The sequence below is a fragment of the Microtus oregoni genome, unplaced genomic scaffold (genome assembly GCF_018167655.1).
Source record: "Microtus oregoni isolate MIOR12 unplaced genomic scaffold, Mior012 000033F_ref0000390, whole genome shotgun sequence".
In the NCBI taxonomy this organism is placed as follows: domain Eukaryota; kingdom Metazoa; phylum Chordata; class Mammalia; order Rodentia; family Cricetidae; genus Microtus; species Microtus oregoni.
The window spans coordinates 13,817,740-13,839,312 of record NW_024543092.1 but is presented as its reverse complement, the minus strand read 5'-3'; the positions used below and the strand labels follow the sequence as shown (position 1 = coordinate 13,839,312).

At 40.0% G+C, this 21,573-nt stretch overlaps 1 protein-coding gene across 7 annotated transcripts in view; it reads right to left on the bottom strand.

Annotated features, from left to right (window-relative positions):
- Scaf8 (SR-related CTD associated factor 8) overlaps nucleotides 1–21,573 on the bottom strand; it is a 210,777-nt gene that overhangs the window by 168,200 nt on the left and 21,004 nt on the right. For all 7 annotated transcript variants that reach the window (XR_005976766.1, XR_005976767.1, XM_041680061.1 and 4 more), the window contains 2 exons: nucleotides 12,080–12,163; nucleotides 6,283–6,327 (listed from right to left, as the gene is read on the bottom strand). Coding sequence is in view for 5 of the 7 variants with exons in the window: in XM_041680061.1 (XP_041535995.1) it covers nucleotides 6,283–6,327; nucleotides 12,080–12,163 (129 nt within the window). In the remaining 2 variants the exon portion in view is untranslated. The remainder of the gene's footprint in view (nucleotides 1–6,282; nucleotides 6,328–12,079; nucleotides 12,164–21,573) is intronic.

The window sequence follows — 21,573 nt, the reverse complement described above, 5'->3', positions numbered from 1 at the left end:
TTTTCCTCACCTATATAGAAATAACACACTATATTAAATAAAGAGTATTTATTGTGTGTTTGGTTACAGAAACTAATATTCTGTAAATAATTAAAAACAGAAGTCACATTTTTTGTAACATCAAAAAAGGAGAAAACAAAGTCTGACTGTGGTCATGTGGGAAGACAAAAGGCAAGTGATTAAGAAGAGGTAGCTAGCTGGCTTTAGTTTGATTGCAAGAAATGAGCAACAATTAAACAAAACTTTTCCTTACAAAAACACAGCCGTATACAAAAAATGTCTTTTCTGTATATGTGCATATGTACTTCATAACAAAAAGTGAAATTCTGGGCAAAAGCGTCTCATCGTACTCAAGAAGGGCAAGCTATATCTAAAATATAAGCTCAAGTAGTGTGGCATTTAGAACTTACCTAAAATACCCTATGGCAAAGAAATGTTAGTAAAAGGTACATCTGGACAAGAAGCCTCGGGAAGCGAACTCCTTTCCAATTACCTGCACCTGAATGCCCATGTCCTTGTGTACACACTAGGGTAAACAGTATATACACAATCAAAATCCATCTGCCCTAAGACTATTTGCTACATAAAATGTACATATTTAAATGGGAGAACAAAGGTAACCAAAAGAAATGGAGCCCCACTAGGCTTCCTAGTCTCTCATGCCAGACAAGGCATGTGGGCCTAAGAGCACAATACAGCTTCCCAGAGTTGGGGCAATGAACTACCTCCACCACGTTGGAAAGCCAAACAAGATAAAGCCAACAGCCAAAGCCTTGGTCCTAGTCATGCCCACTTAGCATTTTAACAATTCTCCTGGTCAGAAAATGATTAAAGATCTACAATAAAGACAGATTCAGACCAAAAAAAAATGTACTTAGGCTTAAGAAAGAAAGAACATAGAGGTATCTTGACTTCAAAATTTGGGTCTAAAGATACACTGCTTTGGAAAAGAGGTTCTGCTTTTGTTTCCACAAAGAGGAGCTGTGGATTCCTTCCAGGCTGATATGGGTAAAGGCAGTTATAGAAAAAATAGTTTAAAAAAAGAAAGCAAAGATGTTAAAGAGACAATAAAAGTAATATTTTTTAAAAAGCCATGTAAAAATGGAAAATACACAGAGTCTGGATTATGTATACTATTACTTTCTTTGAATTTTTTGACTATTAATGAGCTAACTGTAGAGAGACATTTGACTGTAGGGGCTACTAAGCTAAATCAACATAGAGGTATCTTGACTTCAAAATTTGGGTCTAAAGATATGCTGCTTTGGAAAAGAGGTTCTGCTTTTGTTTCCACAAAGAGAAGCTGTGGATTCCTTCCAGGCTGATATGGTTTGATCAAGTAAGGCCCCCTTGAGAAGTCTCTGATGAGAGCAATGGCCCAGGTGATCTAACATCCAGAACAGCTTCAAGGCAACTGGCTGAGACGATGCAGCCTCACAGACTACTACAGACAAGATTTAACAATAATTCTAATTTTCTCAGGATCCCCATAAGATTACCAGTGCCCCCAATCAGTCCAAAAAAGTATATAAAAAAAAGCCAACAACACTATGCCCTAATTCCCAAAATATTGCTTATCTTTATTTAAATGGGGGTTGGTTATAAATGGTTAATGATCATAGTTAATCTCTTTCTTTTTTGGGGGGAATTTTCCAGACAGGGTTTCTCCGTAGCTTTTGGTTCCTGTCCTGGAACTAGCTCTTCTAGACCAGGCTGGCCTCAAACTCACAGAGATCCGCCTGCCTCTGCCTCCCGAGTGCTGGAATTAAAGGCATGCGCCACCACCGCCTGGCTGTTAATCTCTTTCTTAAAGGGGGGGGGTTATGATATAGAAATGATTAAAAAAAAGATCATTAAGTCTACTTTAATCCAAAAAAACCTGTTAATCTCAAAATACTTCACATTGATATGGATTGTGGATACAAATATAAGGTCAATTTTGTTACACTATATGTATATTTCTACTCTTGCTTAAGGTTTTACGTTATGCAGCTCATTTAAAAATATAAAGTACAGTTAAAAAATACTAATTAAAACTGGGTGGTTGTGGTGTACGCCTTTAATCTCAGCAGAGGCAGGTGGATCTATGTGTGTTTGAGGCCAGACTGGTCTATAAGAGCTAGTCCCAGGGCAGCAGGGCAGGCTCCAAAAGCTACAGAGAAATCCTGTCTCGGAAAACAGAGAGAGAGAGAGAGAGAGAGAGAGAGAAAGAGAGAGAGAGAGAGAGAGAGAGAGAGAGACACAGAGAGAGAGAGAGAGAGAGAGACACAGAGAGAGAGAGACACATAGAAAGAGAACGCGGGGAGAGAGAGACACAGAGAGAGAGCGCGGGGAGAGAGAGAAAGAAAATACAAATTAACAGTCACCTGACATATTAAGTTTTCTGGATATGCAGAGATATATTTCAGATGGGTAAGTAATCATCAAACACTTCAAAGACCTACAAAATATAGCATTTAAAATGTTTTAAGAAGTTAGACTTTTCTCGACAGTGAGAGACCTGACAGCACCAATTACTTCAAGAAGATGATGGGCATTGAAGAAGCTTTTTATGGAGTTTGCTTTCAATGTGGAAAGGCTAGCCATTTGGCCAAGAAACTGCTCTTGCCTGGACAGCTTGACAATATGCCATATAAACTGAACATGCAGTATCCATAGGAAAATGATGGTTGAACTTGCCAAAACAAGGTGGGACATTCCTTTAGGGTTCCTGCTTCATGAAAGAGTCTGGCAGACATTCTGTAGGACACGGAAAAAATAACTGCCAAATTTTGCCAAAACAGGCAGGACAGTCCTTCAAATTTCCTGCTTCATTGAGCAATTTGCCAGATACTCTAGGCCTGTAGGCTGAAGATGGAGGGCCCAATGTTACAGATAAACTTGGGGTGACTGTCCAGGCAGCCAGATATCTCTGTCACTTCTAGAGTTTTGGAAGTTGCTTACAATGGACTTCCTTTTTACTTAGGTAATATTGTATCCTTCTGGGATCTTTGATGGAGTTGATAGATAGTTATAATTAGTTTTCCTTAGTTATGATAAAAGATAAACATGAAACTTAAGGCTGACAAAAATAGGATAGATGATAGACTATTGTCTTTAATTTTGTTATATACAAATAAACTAAATATTTTAACTGTAATCCTTGCTTGATAACCGTTTTGTTATATGTAATTTACTATGTTAAAGTTAAAACCTTCCTTTCTGATTAGACAGAAAAAAGGAAATGATGTGGGATATCTCTCTGTAAGCTATGACTATGTTTTATGACTCTTGGTTAATAAAGAAGCTGATTAGGCCAACAGCCAGGCAGAATGGAGCCAGGCAGGAAATCCAAGCAGAAAGACAGGGAGAAAGAAGGTGGAATCAGAGAAACACCAGCAGCCATTGAGGAAGCAAGATGTGAGGTACCAAGACAAAAGCCTCGTGGTAAAATATAAAATAATAGAAATGGGTTAATTTACATTGTAAGAGCTAGTTAATAATAAGCCTAAGATAATAGACAAAACAGTTTGTAATTAATATTAAGCTTGAGAGTAGTTATTCAGGAACCGGGAGGTGGAAAAGAATCTTCTAATTACATACATGAATCTACAAATACTCTGAAATTAAAATTTTAACTCAGAATAAGCAAAATCAATCTAACCATTACACAATTCATCCTTCAGTCTTTAAACAGGGATAGGGACAAAGTAATTCATACTTCCTCAGACTGGCTTCTTCACATGGACTATGGAACAGCCTTCTCTAGGCCTTTCCAAAATTCTAAAGTATCTTACTTGACCAAACACATTTCTACCCCAAATCCCATCATCAAAAACCCTTCATCTTCCTGAAACCTGAAATGGATTTCTGTGTGTGGCACTAAGGGATCAACCAGGAAATGAGACCCCAGGCTCCTCATCAAATTCATTCCAGGAAGCCTCCCCATACATTTCCTGTGTAGTCAAATTTAAGGGTAATGGCGTCAATTTTAGACCTTGTAAAAGATTCTTAAAAGATTTACACTGGGGCTGGAGAGATGGCTCAGAGGTTAAGAGCACTGATTGCTCTTCCAGAGGTCCCGAGTTCAATTCCCAGCAACCACATGGTGGCTTACAGCCATCTATAATGAGACCTGACGCCTCCTTCTGGCTTGCAGGTACACATGGAAGGAATGCTATACACATAATATAAATAAATAAAATATTTAAAAAAAAAAGATTTACACTGGTGGAAAAGTTTAGTCACTAACACTGTGCTTTACAGTTTGATTTTCTTTAAAAGTTACTTATCTTTATCTAAACGTCTTAATCCCAAAGTAAGTTAACCAATATTTTATGGGAAAAATATTTTAAAAGGAGGGAAAGGAGGCCGAGAGATGGTTCAGCATACACTGTTCTTCCAGAGGACCTGGGTCTGATTCCCAGCACCCATCTGACAGCTCACAATTGTCTACAGCTGTTTTTGAGGAAATTTGATGTCTTCTTCTGCCCACCATGGCACACACACTTACATAAACAAAACACCCATACATATAAAAATAATAAATATAAAAATTATTTTGATTTTTATTTCTTGGTTTTGTGAGACATGGTCTCTACATAGCCCTGGCTGTCCTAGAAGTCAGAGATCCTCCTGCCTCTGTCTCCTAAATGATGGGATTAAAGACATGCACCACCAACCCTGCCTAAATTAATCTTTGTTAAAAGAGAGTCAGGATGAAAAACAGGTTAGATAAATTATTCAAGACAACCGAGTTTAGAGACCCAGTAGTCGTACTTTAATCCCTTCACCTACCATAGTACATAAAAACCTTGCTAAATGTTAATGCCAAGTAAGTAAAGTCTAAATTCTAAGACGTAATTCTTAAATACACCTGCCAGAAACCGTCATCAACAGAATGTTGATCATAAGTAAGAGTACTAAGAACAATGACCTAGTCACCTAGAATATTAATACAGATTGTAAGTGTGCTGGACAGTTTTATGTCAACTTGGCACAAGTTAAAGTCATCTGAGAGGAGGGAGCGTCAATTAAGAAAATGCTTCCATAAGTGCAAGCTATGAGCCAGCTTATAAGGTATTTTCTGAATTAGTGATTGATGGGGAAGGATCCAGCCAATTGTATGTGGGGTCAACCCTTGACTGATAATCTTAGGTTCTATAAGAAAGCAGGCTGAGCAAGCCATGAAGAGCAAAGCAGTAATCAGCACCCCTTCATGGCCTCTGCATTAGCTCCTGCTTCCAGGATCCTGTCCAGGTTGCGTTCCTACCTTGGCTTCCCTCAAAGAACTTTAAGATATATAAGCCTTTCCTCTCTAATCATGGCATTTCATCAGACCAACAGCAACCCTAACTAAGACAGTATGAAAGACAGCTATTTTCAACTTTATCTGCCTTATTTCCCCTGGATACGATCTACAAAATAAGATGTAGCACTGTTTAATACATTAATGGATCAGACACAGTAAATGAAGGGAACAAAAGTGGATGGGAGACAATATTTAACCCATATTTTACATAGATACAGAGTTACTTTTTAAGCATACAGTTTAAAATGACTAGTGAGAATCTCCCCTTAAGGCCACACACAACAAATATTTGTAACATTTGAAAAATCAATCATAGTAACTGTTTCTAAGAAAGGAATTGAGCAAAAATATCTGCCTACAGGCTACCATTTTCAGACTTATCAACTAGCACTTTCATTTTATTTCTCAATCAAAACCAAAACAACTGGAGCCTTTTTGTCTTGAGAAAGAATGTGACACAGTCCAGATGGGCATCTTCTGGCTAAGACCAACCATGAAGCTAGGTAGTGTCCAGACACTATGCAGCTATGTGCCTGCACAATCCTATGTGACAAAGTGCTGGAGACGGAATGCAGAGGCACTGGTATGCTATGCCAGCACCTCACCTGCACAACTACATCTGCAACACCTGGGAGCTTCTTTTTAACAGTTCATCAAAACTTAAACTCAAGTATTTGACTTAAAGGAGAACATAAGGGGTCAGAGAATGGATCAGAGGTTAAGAGCACTTGCTGCTCTTGTGGAGGGTCTGGATTCAGTTCTCTGCACAAAAATGGTCATTCACAAGCATCTCTAACTCCAGTTCTACGGGACCCAGCACACATTTAGTGTAAATACATACATGGAGGTAAAACACTCATACAAAACATTAAAAGTATTATTTAAAAGTTAAATTACATGCTTAAAAAAACATAAATAAAAAATGAAAACACAAGCATCAATACAAAACTACAGCACATTTAGCCTAGGGAGTAAAGAGCACATGTACTTACCTTCTGAATGAATTTCTCAACACTTTGTACCACGTGTTTATAGAACTGTAAGAAAAAAGAAAACGTGATTCCACATGTCTGAAGGGCTCCAAATGTCCATTAAAATAATAAATTTAGACAAAACGTTTGTGATTCGCATCATTCACCTTTACGGAAAACTAGCCATTATACTTAATTCTTTAAAATTCTTTGAAGCACATATGAATGAATTTATGTAAAGAATATTATAAAACTTTCAACATCTTTATAAAAGCACACTTTGACAAAGTGTACTGATAGCAAAATATTGTACACTGGCAAATGTTTTTTCCAGAGAGGAAAATGTAACAATGCCCTACAGTATCATTTTAATACCTAAATCAAGGACAATACTAGAAAAAGAAGTAACTCTACCAGCAGTACATTAATAAATATGTTTCAACCTCAGGCAGAGAAGTAATGTATAATATGCTAATAAATCATATAAAATGAAATGATCCACTATCAATTGTGAGAACACTTAATGTACAATAAAACATTCAACATAAACCTGAATATAAGTAAAATAGAAATTATAGACAATACAATTTTAATATGTCAATGGTAATACCACTATTAAAACATTTGTTTTGAAGAACTTGAATTATACTTCCATTCTCATAACTTCTGCCCCTTCCTGTGAGACATAAGAACTAAAGCCTTAACACTGAAATGTATACATGGGTTGACTGTAAGCATATTAGCACAAAAGCATTTTATCCAAATGAAATTCATACATGTTACCAACGTACTGTGGTTTGGTTGTTTTCTAAAAAAAATGTAGGGTCTGGAGAGATGGCTCAGGAGTTTGATTGCCCTTCAAGAGAACCAGGGTTCAATTCCCAGCACCTACAACACAGCTTACACTGCCTGTAACTCCAGTTCCACGGTTTCTAACACCTCATACAAACACACATGCAGGCAAAACACCAGTGACCATAAAATAAAAATAAATTTAATAAAGTGAAGGGAGGGAGGGAGGGAGGGAGGGAAGGAAGGAGGGAGAGAGAGAGGGAGGGAAATGTCAATGTTCTTAGGAGATTTATATACACATATATAGGAATCTTTTGGGGGGGGTTCAAAACAGGGGTCCTCTGTGTAGCTTTGGAGCCTATACTGGAACTTACTCTGTAGACCAGGCTGGACTCGAACTCACTGAGATCCACCTCCCTTCTGGCCCCCAAGTGCTAGGATTAAAGGTGTGCACATCACTGGCTAAAGGAACCATTATTATTGGGATTATTATTATTAATATCTTAAACTATCAAATAAATCAACCAGGAAAAAGAGAAAAAAAAGTAAAGAAAAAAGAGAAGAGGAGAGGAGAGGGAGAGAGAGAGAGAGAGAGAGAGAGAGAGAGAGAGAGTGTGTGTGTGTGTGTGTGTGTGTGTGTTTTGGTGTGTGTGTAAATGATTTTAGCCAAAGGCTATAAAGTGATAACCAAGTAGAAATCAAGCAGATGCGGTAAAAGGGTACTGATAGATCCAAGGGGCAAAAACATAGTGCTTGTCACAATATACTACAACTTTTTTCAAAACTAAAGGAGGTAATAATACAAAAACTGCAGTATACTGTAAAAACTGAGTTACTCTCAATTGACAGAAACCCCAATTCAAAACCTACAAACTATACTCTTCTGACATCTGAAAACAGAAAATACTAGAACCTATACTAAGATCAACAAGTTCTGTTCAAATTTTATAAAACATACCAATTCTAATTTTCTATACTAGTACTGATATTAACATACATGTTTGTATATTCTCAGAACCAGGATCCAAAGAATCAGATCACACTGGAGACAGTGCAAACTAAAAGAGAATAAGGTTATGCTAAATTAGGCCTATCAATGTTCTTAAAAATAATAATAATAATAATTTCCCTTCAGAATTCTCAGGCTTATGTGGGCTTGTTACCATCTTATCTTTAATTTTTTTAAACAAGAAAACACAAGATTTTTAACTATAATGGGGTAAGATACTACTTTCTACGATCTACTTCTAAAATTCAAGTACCTTATACACAATGAAGCCCAGTTATTTTCCATGATTCAGTTTTAAATACATAAAGAATCACTAAGAGAAAACAAGTACACTAATTTTTATTTAGAAATCTTTTACCAACTTATATAAGATTCTGCACTCAGTGCAACTAATGCGGCGTCAGGACACCTACTCCACGACGCGGACGTAGCCACACTATCTCCTAAGAACAGTACAGAAAATGCTAGTTTCAAAATATAAAAGACTGTTTCTTAGACAGGTGGTGGTAGCGCACATCTCTGATCCCAGCATTTGGCAGGCAGACATAAAAGGAGCTCTGTGAGTTCGAGGCCAGCCAGGACTACAAAGCAAGTTCCAGGACTGCCAGAGCTGTTACACAGAGAAACCCTATCTTGAAAACAAAACAAAAAAACCAGACTGTTTTCAAGGATAGTTTTTTTAAAGGCTTATTTTATTTTCTTTGTATGAGTGTTTCCCCTACATGTATATGTGAACCAGGTGTATGTTCAATGGTCTTGGAGGGCAGAGGGTGGCACTGAACTTCTAGAACTGGAGATGGCTGTAAGCCAGTTGTGAGACTTGGTGTGGGCGGTGGGAACTGAACTCAGGTCCTTTCTAAAACCAGTTCACTCTTCTAACCACTGAGCTTCTCTCAAGATAGAAGAATCTTTTCAAACTGTGTTTTTATGTAAATGTGGGGGGTTTTTGCAGGTGGCAGATTTTCTTTCCACACCTGAGTATACATCAATACCATAAAGCCAAAGTAAATATGTAAAATCTACAAAATGTGTTCCTTTAAAATACTAGAGAGGGGCTGGGAGGACTGTTCAATAGGTAAAGGCTTGTTCTACAAGCCTGAGGGCCTGAGTTCGGATCTCAAGCACCCACATAAAAAGCAAAAAATGATGTGCACACCTGTAATTCCATTGCTGGGGAAGTGGAGACAGGAAGATTCCTGGGTCTTACCAGTTAACCAGCTACCCTAATCAGTCAGCTATAGATTCAGTAAGAAACTACTACTCTCTGTCTGCTTCACACAAGATAATCATCAGCTAGGAAAGAATCTCAATTAAGGAAATACCTCTGTAAATTCAACCTAAAGGCAAACTTGTAGGGCATTTCCTTTAATGACTGATATGGGAGAGCCCAGTCCATTATGGCTAGTGCTAACCCAGGCAGGTGGTCCTGAATGGTATAAAGAAAAAAAAAAAAAACCCGGCTGAGCAAGCCATGAGTAGCCGGCACTCCTCCACGCCTTCTGCTTCAGCTCCTGACCTGGGTCCCTGATTTCCCTCAGTGACAGACTGTGACTTGAGAGTTGTGTGCTGAAATAAACCCTTTCTTCCCCAATTTGCTTCTGGTCACGGTGTGATGGAGGAAGGTCATTGGCTAATAAAGGATCTGCCTTGGCACATTTTATTGGTTAGAGGATAGGTGGGAGGAGTAAACAGAACAGAACGCTGGGAGGAAGAGGAAGTGAGCTCAGAGACTCCTCAGCTCTCTAGGGAGCAGACGCCTCAGAGAGACGCCATGCCCCGCTCCCAGGCAGACACAGGCCATGAAGCTCCGACCCAGGATGGACTAGGCTAGAATCTTCCCGGTAAGACCGGTGCTCACAGATTATTAGAGATGGGTTGATCGGGATGTGAGAATTAGCCTGTAAGTGCTAGAGCTAAAGGGCCAAGCAGTGTTTAAAAGAATACAGTGTCCGTGTAATTATTTCGGGGCATAAGCTAGCCGAGCAGGCAGCCGGGGTGCTGAGAACACAGCCCTGCCGCCCTTATTACTTCAAAGGTGCTTTACTACAGCAACATAAACCCTACCACAACCCATTCAAGACAGGATGACAAAGAACCCAGATCCTTCAGGCATGGGTCACACCTCCAGGAAAAGAAGCAAGACCTGCTGAGGTGACTGCTGAGGGTGGAGCAAATACGGACTGGACAGAAGAGGACGGTCACTAGAACTAAAGACAGCTGTAACTGACAGGAGTGCACCTGTCCTATTTTGCTAAGAACACGTTTGTGCATACACACGCACAGATATTAAGCAGATATTTATGTTTTCTTTATTCTATTTATCTATTATGTAATGCACTATAGATTGAGCTAACAGCTGAAATACTAAGCATACCTCAAGAGACAGTGCCACCTATTCTAAAACACATACTGCACTTACAGTTTAATGTGGGAGACCGAGGTGGAACTATAACCTGGTCATTGTTTTCATTTGAAATTTAAGCAAGAGGGTGTGTGACTGTGTGTCAATTGACAAAGGATGGTTTAATCTTGGTTGTCAACTTGACTACTGGAATCAACTAAAACCCGAGTTTCAGGGCACACCTATGAGGAATTTTCTTAAATCATTTGAGGTGGTAAAACCCATATAAAAAGGCCATGGAAGAAGGAAGCTTTGGCTTTTTTCCTACTTGTCCTCATTCTTAATGGCAAGTTCATAGATCCTGGTGCTGAGGGAATTCATTAGTATTAAAATCTACTCCTTTGGGATTCCAACATAAACTGCAGACCAGCAGCACTCTAGGAACCTTCCAGGACTAGCTCTAGACTGGGGTTACTGAGCCATCCAGTCTCACGGACTGAACAGAGCTACCTGACCTTTCTATCATAAGACAGTCATTGTTGGACTACCCAGACCACAGCCTGTAAGCCTTTCTAGTAAAAGCTCTTTCAATAAATAAATAGACTCTCCTGTTTCTCTAGGGAGCACTGTATTAACACAGTAGTTCCAGTCGCTGTGACAAATATCCTGGAAGGAACAGAAGCTTGAGATACTTAAGTCACACTGCATCCACAGTTAAGAAGCAGAGAGGACAAGGGACATGGATCAGTGGCTAAAAGAACTTTCCAAGCAAACTCAAGGACATGAGTTCAATCCTCACCTCCCAGGTTGGAAGAGGGAAAGCTATCCCCCGAACGCCACACATGCCCACAGCACATAAGTGCCCACACTCACAAGCATACACCACACAGAGTAACAAAAGTTAAAATTTAAAGCAGCAGCAAAAGCAACAAATATGAATGCCTGCTGATACACAGTTCCCTTTCTCCATTTATACAGCAGGGGAAGAGACCACCACCCAGAGTGGACAAGCCTGCCCAGCTCAATTAGGGTAATTAAGGAAATTCTCCACAGGCATGCCCCAGGTCCATCTCCCAGGTGATTTTAGATCATGACAAATTGATAATTTAACACTATCCTTATGTGGGACAATAGTCTTATACTCTGTAAAGTTCTGTCACTTGTACTGGTTAAATAAAATGCTGATTGGCCAGTAGCCAGGCAGGAAGTATAGCCGGAGCGACCAGAACCAGAGAATTCTGGGAAGAAGAAAGGCTCAGTCTGCAGTCATCACCCAGACACAGAAAAAGCAAGATGAGAAGACCTTGCTGATAAAAAGTAGCAAGCCACGTGGCTAACACAGACAAGAATAATGGGCTAACTTAAGATGTAAGCATTAATTGATAAGAAGCCTAAACTAATAGGCCAACCAGTTTATGATTAATGTAAGCCTCTGTTTATTTCTTTGGGACTGAATGGCTGCAGGCCTAGGTGGGACGGAAACCTCAGCCAGCACTATCCCACAGACTATCTCAAAAAAATAGACTGGAGCACAATGGTAGAAGATGTCTGATAAAACCTTTGGACTCTACATGACCCTTACACATGGCACATGTATCTGTACGCGCGCGCGCACACACACACACACACACACAAATAAGAGGTTATTTTATTTAAAGAACAGATTTATTACTCACCTTAATAGCTTTGATGGCTGCCTTTGTAATCTGGGTCATTTTCGCTTTAGAAATGGGTGGTTTATAGTCATTCAGCGAATATAACTGAGAAAGAAGAAAAACAAATGTTAAATATATCACAAGTGCCTCTAAGCTATTGTGAAACTATTAGAACGTCCATTTTTATATTCTCAATGAAATAAATACACAGGAAGCTTAAAAAAAATCTCAACAACACTAATGCATGGAAACGCAAAATTATAACCAGAAATTACTTCACATTTGCTTATTCATAATCAATAAAAAGAAGACCATAAAAACTTAGAATCCTCATACTTTGCCAATGTGAAGAGCAAATGGCACAGTAACTTTATAATACACTGAAGAGCTAGCAATGTTGTTCAGAAGGAGAAGGTGAGAGCCTCCAAACCTAACAATCTGCGTTTACTCTCCAAATCCACATGGTAGAAACAGAGAACCAATTCCATCTAACAAACTGTCCTTCCTTAGGATTACTATGGCATGTATATGCCCCACCACACACATGTACATATATGAACACACACCAGATGTAAAAAGAAGAGCATGACAGTTTCTCAAAAAATTTTAAAAATAGCCACCATGTGATCTAGCCAATTCCATTCTCAAGTATACAATAAATATTAAAATCTGTGCCTCTGTTGCAGAGCGTGGTGGCTGACATCTTTAAACCCAGTTTTAGGAAGAAGCAGGCTGATCTCTGTGAGTTTGAGGTCAGTCTGAGATCAGTCCGGTCCATCTATACAAGCAAATTCCAGAACAAGTCAACCAGGGCTATATAGTGAGACTCTACCTCAGAAAAGGGGAAAAGGGGGAAAGGGGAAAAGGGAACGGGGAACGGGGGAAGGGGAAAGGAAAGGAAAGGAAAGGAAAGGAGGGGGAAGGAAAGGGGGAAGGAAAAGGAAAGGGGGGCATGCACCTGATAATCTACAAAATTATTTACATAAAATTCAAAGACTCACTGAAAAAGTAGAGACAACCTAAATGACATGAACCAATGACAAAATTGTATTCAATGAACTGTCTTAAAAAGAAATTAGGGCCGGGCAGTGGTGGCGCACGCGTTTAATCCCAGCACTCAGGAGGCAGAGGCAGGCGGATTTCTGGGAGTATGAGGCCAGCCTGGTCTACAAGAGCTAGTTCCGGGACGGGCACCAAAGCTACAGAGAAACCCTGTCTCGAAAAACCAAAAAAAAAAAAAAATTAGGATATATAGATATATCTGATGTATATTACATGTGAATTTTGGAAATGGGAAGGGAGGTGAGGTATCTTACTAAACTGTTGTTGACCTCAAACTGGCAATCCTTTTGCCTCAGCCTCTTGAGTAGCTAAGATTACAAACATGTGTCACCATTGTGTCTGGCCCTTGAAAATACGATGCTAAGCTAAAGAAAACTGGGGATGTAGCTGAGTGGTAGTACACTTGCCTTAAAATCTTGAGGTACTGGGGTTTGCTCTTTTGGCTTTCTGAGGGGCCCAGTACCCAGCTCCCAAATAAATCACACACACAGGCTTATTCTTAGTTAGGAATGGCTGGCCTTAGCTTGTTTCTTGCCAGCTTTTCTTAAACTGTCTACCTTTTGCCCCTGGGCTTTTTCCTTTTCTTACTTCTGTAGATCTTACTTTCACTTCGTGGCAGGCTGGGTGACTGGGCTCTGACATCTTATCCTCCTCTCTTTGTTCTCTCTTGTTCCTGCTCTCCCTCCACTCAGAGTTCTCCTTGTATACTCTTCTGCCTGCCAGCCTCGTCTATCCTTGCTCCTGCCTCTCTACTGGTCATTCAGCTCTTTATTAGGACCATCAAGTATTTTAGACAGGCCAAATAAATAAATAAATAAATAAATAAATCACAGCTTCACAGATTTAAACAAATGTAGCATAAACAAAAGTCACACACCTTACAATAATATTCCTCAACAGAGGACAACTCATGATTAGCAATTCTTTTAAAGACAAAGAAAATACCCTAAAGTTAATTGCAATGATGGTTGCACCATGTGGTGACTATACCCCCAAATGGCCATATTGAGCTGCTGATTTTATATGTGAATTCTAGCTCAGCAAGTCTTTTTAAAGCCAGGCATGGTGGCACATGTTTCTAATCCCAGCAATTGGGAAACAGAGGTAGGAAGTTCTCTGAGTTCGAAGAAAAGCCTAGTCTATGCTCAGTGTGCTAGGCTATCCAAGGATTTGCAGTGTAACTTAAAGGAAAAGGAGGGGTGGAAAAGAAAAATAAACCTGGCACACACCTTTAATAACAGCACTTGGGAGGCAGAGACAGGTGGAGGATCTCTGTGAGTTTGAGGTCAGTCTGGTAAACAGAGCGAGTTCCAGGACAGGCTCCTCCAAAGCCACAGAGAAACTTTGTCTTAAAAAACCAAAAACTCGGGGCTGGAGAGATGGCTCAGTGGTTAAGAGCATCGCCTGCTCTTCCAAAGGTCCTGAGTTCAATTCCCAGCAACCACATGGTGGCTCACAACCATCTGTAATGAGGTCTGGTGCCCTCTTCTGGCCTGGATACGTACACACAGACAGAATATTGTACACATAATAAATAAATAAATAAATAAATAAAAAGAAAAAGAAAAAAAAAACAAAAACTCAACGTGTCTAAGGTTTCAAGACAATTTGCCCTTCAATCTGTTTTAATAATTCCTCATGGAATGCTCAGAAAGACAATAATTAAAAGAAGTGGCAGAAAAATTAGATAATAGAAAACTGGGGTTAAACGAAAACTGACCAATTCCATTGCAGTCTGTGATGCTATGGCGAAGACAGTATTTAAAAGTTTGTTCACTAGACTTTGGCCTATCAAACAGACCACAGTGAAATAGCCATGTCTCACCTGGAGAACAAGTAAATGGATACTGCATGCTCTCCTACGACATTTATAGCTATCTTAAAAATAAAAATAAATAAATAAATCTCCCTTCACCACTACTCGACTTCAATAAGCAGGAACTTCCCTATGGAGAAAACAAAACTTCAAATGAAGGACTCGCTGTGTGACTTTCATCAGCATCACGGTCAGTTTTCTCTTGTGCCATGTTTATATCCCCCTGCTCTTAGTACACACTCTTCTCAGTTCCCAGCCACAGGACCCTTAAAATGAGATTTATTCTATTCTATTCAGAATATTCCCTACCAGGGCCTCTCCGATAGCTAATGTATACTTTTCCCTAAATGAACTAAGGAGGAGAGGCTTCCATTAACTCCCCACTACCAAGCTTCTCTGTATGTTTTCAGTGTTTCACCATTCACCTATCAAGCCATTAATTTGTCTGATTACATCTAATATTTTACTTTTCAAGAAGAACTGCTACAAAGCTAATGTGACTAGCACTAATAAACACAGGGTTTAATTCCTTTAATACAATTTAAGGTATTAAGTGGCCACCTATACACCAACTACTTTGCAAACAGAAAGCAACCTAGGATTCTAGTTAAAAATTACAAACAACCCATCTGGGTCAGGACTGCTGCCAAGGGCCATGTCTGCGTCCATGGCCCTACCCATACCCAGGGTCTGTATTGACGTCCATGGCTCTGGATACCATCAAAGGCAATGCCAGAGATCTAGGCCACCACCTGGGGCCATGAGGGTGGAGCTATTGACAAACGGTATACTGTGTGACACACCACAGCTCCTGATGCTACGAGGATGAATGGAGAAGTGTTGGAAAGATGGAGGAGCAAGTAGGTTTTGGTTTTTGTTTTTAATTAATTTGGGGGGGGGGGCATGCTGCAGGAGAGAGGGGTAGATATGGAGGAATTAGGAGGTGAGCAGGACTGAGGTATATCATGTGAAATTCCCAAAGAACCAAAGAATTATGTTTAAAAAAATTACAAACAGCCTTTCTTTTCAACGTCCTCTGGGGTACCCACATTTCCATTACAATCATCTGACTAGAATAAGGCCCCAACGATACTAAGAAGGTTGATTCCAAGTGTGGCAGTGGGACTTAAAAGGACAGGCCTGCTGTGGGATAGTGTTCATGTACCCAGTAAAGATTTGTCATTTGTATTGGTTTAATAAAATGCTCATTGCTCAGTAGTCAGACAGAAAGTACAGGCGAGGCGACCAGAATAGGAGAATTCTGGAAAGGGGAAAGGTGAGAACAGTGGCCACCCAGACACAGAGGGAGCAAGATAAAAATGCCTTACTGAAAAAAGATGCCAAGCCATGTGGCTAAACATAGATAAGAATTATGGGTTAATTTAAGCTGTAAGAGCTACTTAGTAATAAGCCTGAGCAAAAGTCCAAAGTTTATAATTAATGTAAGCCTCTGTGTGTTTATTTGGGACTGAACAGCTGTGGGACCAGGTGGGACAGAACTTCCATCTACAGAAGCCTACTGGGAGATCCTCAAATAATATGGAGGCAATGGCCACAGAATAAGCTTGTTCTCCAGCCTGAACCTGGCTTCACTGGTCTCTCTGCCTCATGTGATCACAGGCACACAGTAAATGCTCCTGCTGACAATGGAGGTCCTCACCTGACAAAACCCACTGCAAGCATCACATTCCAGAACTGCCAAAAGGATAAGCTAAAAGGACTCTTTTGTACCAAGCATTTCATTATAATGGCAAAATGCTAGTAAGGCCACACTGTTTCTACTATATCACTTCTGTTCAGGTCTATTCTTGTAGCAAGACACCAATAAACTGTATTTGACCCAAAAAAACCAAACTGTATGATAAAAGAACTTAGAGCAAAAGTCAACCCTTGAATTTGAATAGTATCTGAATTCAAGATGGTCGTTCCTCTTTTTGATAAACAATGTACTCTCACTAGACAACATTCTTCTACCCTCATATGTATTGAATGAAACTCATCACCCAATTTTAACAAAATGTTTTCAAACTATTTCAAACAAAACTTTCAAAAAACATTTTAGTGTCTTTGCCGATTTGATCAATACTCAATTAATCCTATGGCTTTGGCAGAATCTAAGAGAACTTACAGGTCCTAAACCAGAACCACCAACAGACATCTGACTGTACATCAGCGCAGTGTGCCTTCAAGGCTGCTGAATCTTTGACCAAATGCATTAAAGCATAAATCAAAAGTCAAGAGTAGCTAATTCTAGGGCTGGAGAGATGGCTCAGAGGGTAAGAGCACTGGATGCTCTTCCAGAGGTCCCAAGTTCAATTCCCAGAAACTACATGGTGGCTCACAACCATCTATAATGTAATGAGACCTGGTACCTACTGGCCAGCAGTATGCTTAATAAATAAATCTTTTTTAAAAAGGGGGGTGAGGCCGGGCGGTGGTGGCGCACGCCTTTAATCCCAGCACTCGGGAGGCAGAGGCAGGCGGATCTCTGTGAGTTCGAGACCAGCCTGGTCTACAAGAGCTAGTTCCAGGACAGGCTCCAAAGCCACAGAGAAACCCTGTCTCGAAAAACCAAAAAAAAAAAAGGAGGGGGGGGTGAGTTTAAAAAAAAAAAAAAGAGTAGCTAATTCTTTTCCCAAAATAACCCCTTGGGGCTTTAAAAATAAATCCGTATCTCTGAACTCTCCAAGACACGAGAAACCTCACAAAAGTTCCTGCCAATCAATATGATCTTGACACTTTCAAGGCTGTGAGCAGACTAGACACAACCACTTCTTCCTCCTATTCAGAAGACAATGACTTTCATAATGAAGAAAAAAAGGGAGAAGTAACAGATAACTGATGTCATCAGCTTTTAGAAAATGGAAAAGGGTTGGTAACTGGTAAGACAAGGAAAGCAGAGCCCTAGCACACACATAAGACACAGCCACTGTATAAAATACATTCTTTCACGGCTCACTACCCAAGACCAAGATCTGAGAGAGTGCAGGAGCAGTAACTGTGAAAAAATGCCCCCGCCTACTACTGCAACAATTATTAACGTCTAAAACTCAACTGACAGTGGTATTAAACTTTATTTAAAGGCTTAATAACCTTAAGGGTTAACAAGAGAAAAAGAGTGGTCTTTGGGGGGGGGGGAATCAAGCAAAGTCGGAGACTTCAAAATCATTCAAAAATTGAATTTCATTATTTTCATTCTAGTCCACTTGTGCATACATCATTTCCACAGTTCACCTTCTCCTAAATTCTTAGATTGAAGTCGCAACCTTCACTATGACTGTATTTTGAAGGAGGTGATTAAATGATATCATATAAACAGACTAACAAGGATTACTGTCTTTCAAAAACTAGATAGCTCAGCTTTTGCTATCATACATATCCACATTCTTTCTGCACCCCACTCCTCCCTTCCTCTGTGAGAAGGCAAGTATCCATCAGACAGAAACAGTTTCTTCTGGGAACTCAATGGTCAGCACCTGAAGCCTTGACTATAGCCTCAAGAACTATAAAGAAAAAAAATTTTTAGTTGTTTAAGACACTATAAAAAAAATGGGTTAGATGAAACTTTCCTACCATTTATAAACATGTTATTGTTCAATTAGAGCATTGGGAAAATAAAATACATTCATAGCTGTAAAGCACTTATGTCCTCCAAACTGAACATTCATTCTTCCCAGTAAAGGAGGAAGAGGGATTCTCACATTCAGGAAACTCAACAGGCAAGATTCACACAAGAAGCTCAGGAAATTCATGAAACCTAACAGATACAGAAAGCTCTAAAATATGGGTTTCGTGAGCTGGCACCCATGCTGGATGGGCCTTTCAATACTGAGGTTACCTGTGAGTCATCTGTGCTACTGGAACTAACCCTAATAAACTTACTGGTTCATCCAGCTAGATAGGTGGAACTGTGTCTTTAGTTTGTCATCAGTGGCTATCTAGGATAAAGGCATGTTTTGTACACTTCTCCCCAGGAATGATCACACAAAGCAACTGGTGCCCAAACATGAACTAACATAACCAAAGTGAGGATAATATAAGCAAATCTTGGCCAATCTTGATGTGGGATCCCCCTCTGTATGTTGTGAATATCATTGGTTAATGAAGAAGCTGCTTTAGGCCTACTGCAGCACAGAGTAGGTCAAGGTGTCCGTTCCAAGCAGATAGAGAAAAGAGTAGGCAGAGTCAAAGAGAAGACATGTGGCCACTGCAGGAGACAGACACCGGACAAAACTTTACCGGTAGGCCACAACCACGTGGCAATACACAGATTAATAGAAATGGGTTAATTTAAGATATAAAAGCTAGCCAAGAAGAAGTATGAGCTAATAGTCCAAGCAGTGTTGTAATAATACAGTTTCTGTGTGACTATTTCAGGTCTGAGCGACAGGGAAACAAACGAGCAGCTTCTGCTTACACAATCTGTCTGAGGATGAAGAATTCACGGGGGCAATCCCAATATGACTACTTTTTCCCAGGATGTGGTAAAGGATGGTGTGCCTCCTTGTAATGACAGCTGTGTGTGTCCTGTGATAATAATATATAGAATCCAGGTGGAGCCATTTGAATAGAGCACCTTTTGGAAAAGGGGAGGATGTTCCAATAGCCACTGTCTACATAGTATGGGAGAGCATACTTCCTTGATGAATGGTATCCCACACATTATGAAATTCTTAACGGACTGGAGAATGTAGTACAAGCCCTGAAGTACTGCATAGGAGAACCAATCATAAGCAAGCTACAGAGGCAAGTTATGTGGTCTTTGCTTTGGGCCATACAACATTCAACTGAGGCTCATCTTCCAGTCTACAAAGAACAAACTCTATAAGAAAGAAATTACAGGGCTGGAGAAATGGCTCAGCAGTTAAGAGCACTGACTGGGGGTTCAGTTCCCAGCACCCACATGGCAGTTTATAACTGTCAGTAACTCCAGTTCCAGGTGACTCGATACCTTCACAAATACATACATACAGGCAAAACACCAATGCACATAAAAATAAATTACTATAACAAAGAAAGGAATTACAAAAAAAAATGGATGCTATCCTATTCTCTATATTGGCCTCTAACACACACATGCACGCACGCACACACTCAAGAAAAATAAGGAAGGATGACATGAAGATGTTGGTCTGCTGTTCGTTATGCTGGTGAGACACTAACGAAATACCAATCATTATCTGCCCTTAAAAACCCTTACCAGACAGAAAGATTTGTAACCTGGGGCAAAATTAAATAGTGAAGGAAAAATAGAACAGAAGATATTCCTAGGGGTTAGAGAAATGATTTCTGTGTAAAGATGCTTGCTAAAGAGTCTAGCAACCCAAGTTTGATATCTAGAATCCACATAAGGTGGAAGCAGAGAACTGAGTCCATAAAATCAGCCTCTAACCTGCACACACATACCATACCACATGCACCACCACCCCGACAAACACACAAACACACACATATATATCATGCACATACGCAAACTAAATAAATATTTTTAATTAAAAAAAAGAAGATACTTCTCAGGTCTGACCTTTTCTACAGAATGGACAAATCCAAGACTCAGTATACAGATGAGGGCCTTAACAATGAACCAGTACAGAAACGATGATAAACAAGTAATATATTCCATCTAAACTGCTTCAATTGGAAAGACTTTTAAATAAGAAAGGAAAACAACTCCCCACAGTCTAGTTCCTGAGGTATGAGCCATGGGGATAGATAAGATCAGTCTGAGTGCCAGGGGAATGGAGAAACCAGAAAGCACCTAGCTGTCTGTCCTTGAGACAAAGGCAGCACAATCTGAGGCAATGTAACAGAAATCAATCCCTGATAGACTGCCTGTTAAGATCCACATAAATATAAGCGGGAAGCAAAAAACAGCATTACTGAGGAATACTGGGTGTGTGAGAGACAGTGCTTAATTCCAATTCATCAGGTCCAAAGGACTGTTCACAAGGAGGCAGGAAGAAGCTAGAGCAGCTGGTATTCACAACTGGCATGGGGACTTCAGCACCATCAATGAGCCATGTGGGAACAGGTATATGGATGGGACTGACTTCAGAGCAGTTATGTAAATAAGGTTCAGAGGCTGCTCCAGCACTCAAGACATGATACCACAAGGGCAAGCAAAAGGGTCTATCTATCCAGTTCACTTGATGGTAAACGTGACGAGATACATGTGAAAGGAAAGTACTAAGAAATGTCAGAAAACCCAATGTTGCATTTGTTTCCGGAAGGCCAAACACTTCGCCAAAAGGTTAAAGAAATGACAGAATAGTACAAGTTGTTTTTTTTTTAAGGGGAGGGGGTAGGAATTAGTATCCTAGAGTACGTTACTACTGGGGGGTAGAAACTGTTCATCCACCCATTGACCTTTGCAGTCAGCTGTGGTCAATGGAAAGGCAGTGGCCTCAAAACCAGCCCAGAGGTTACAAGAAATCAGCTACAATGGCAGTCAAGGTAGGCAAAAATGTGGTCCTGCTTCCCCTGGTCCCTATCCTGGTCAAGTACACAACTCCACTGAGCCTGTGGGGTGGAAGTGCAGAGCACCCTGGAAGCACTCTAGGATGGAGAATCAGGATGGTTCACGGACCACATTATCAAACCTCATCACTGCTCTTCTGCCAGAACAAGGATACAATCT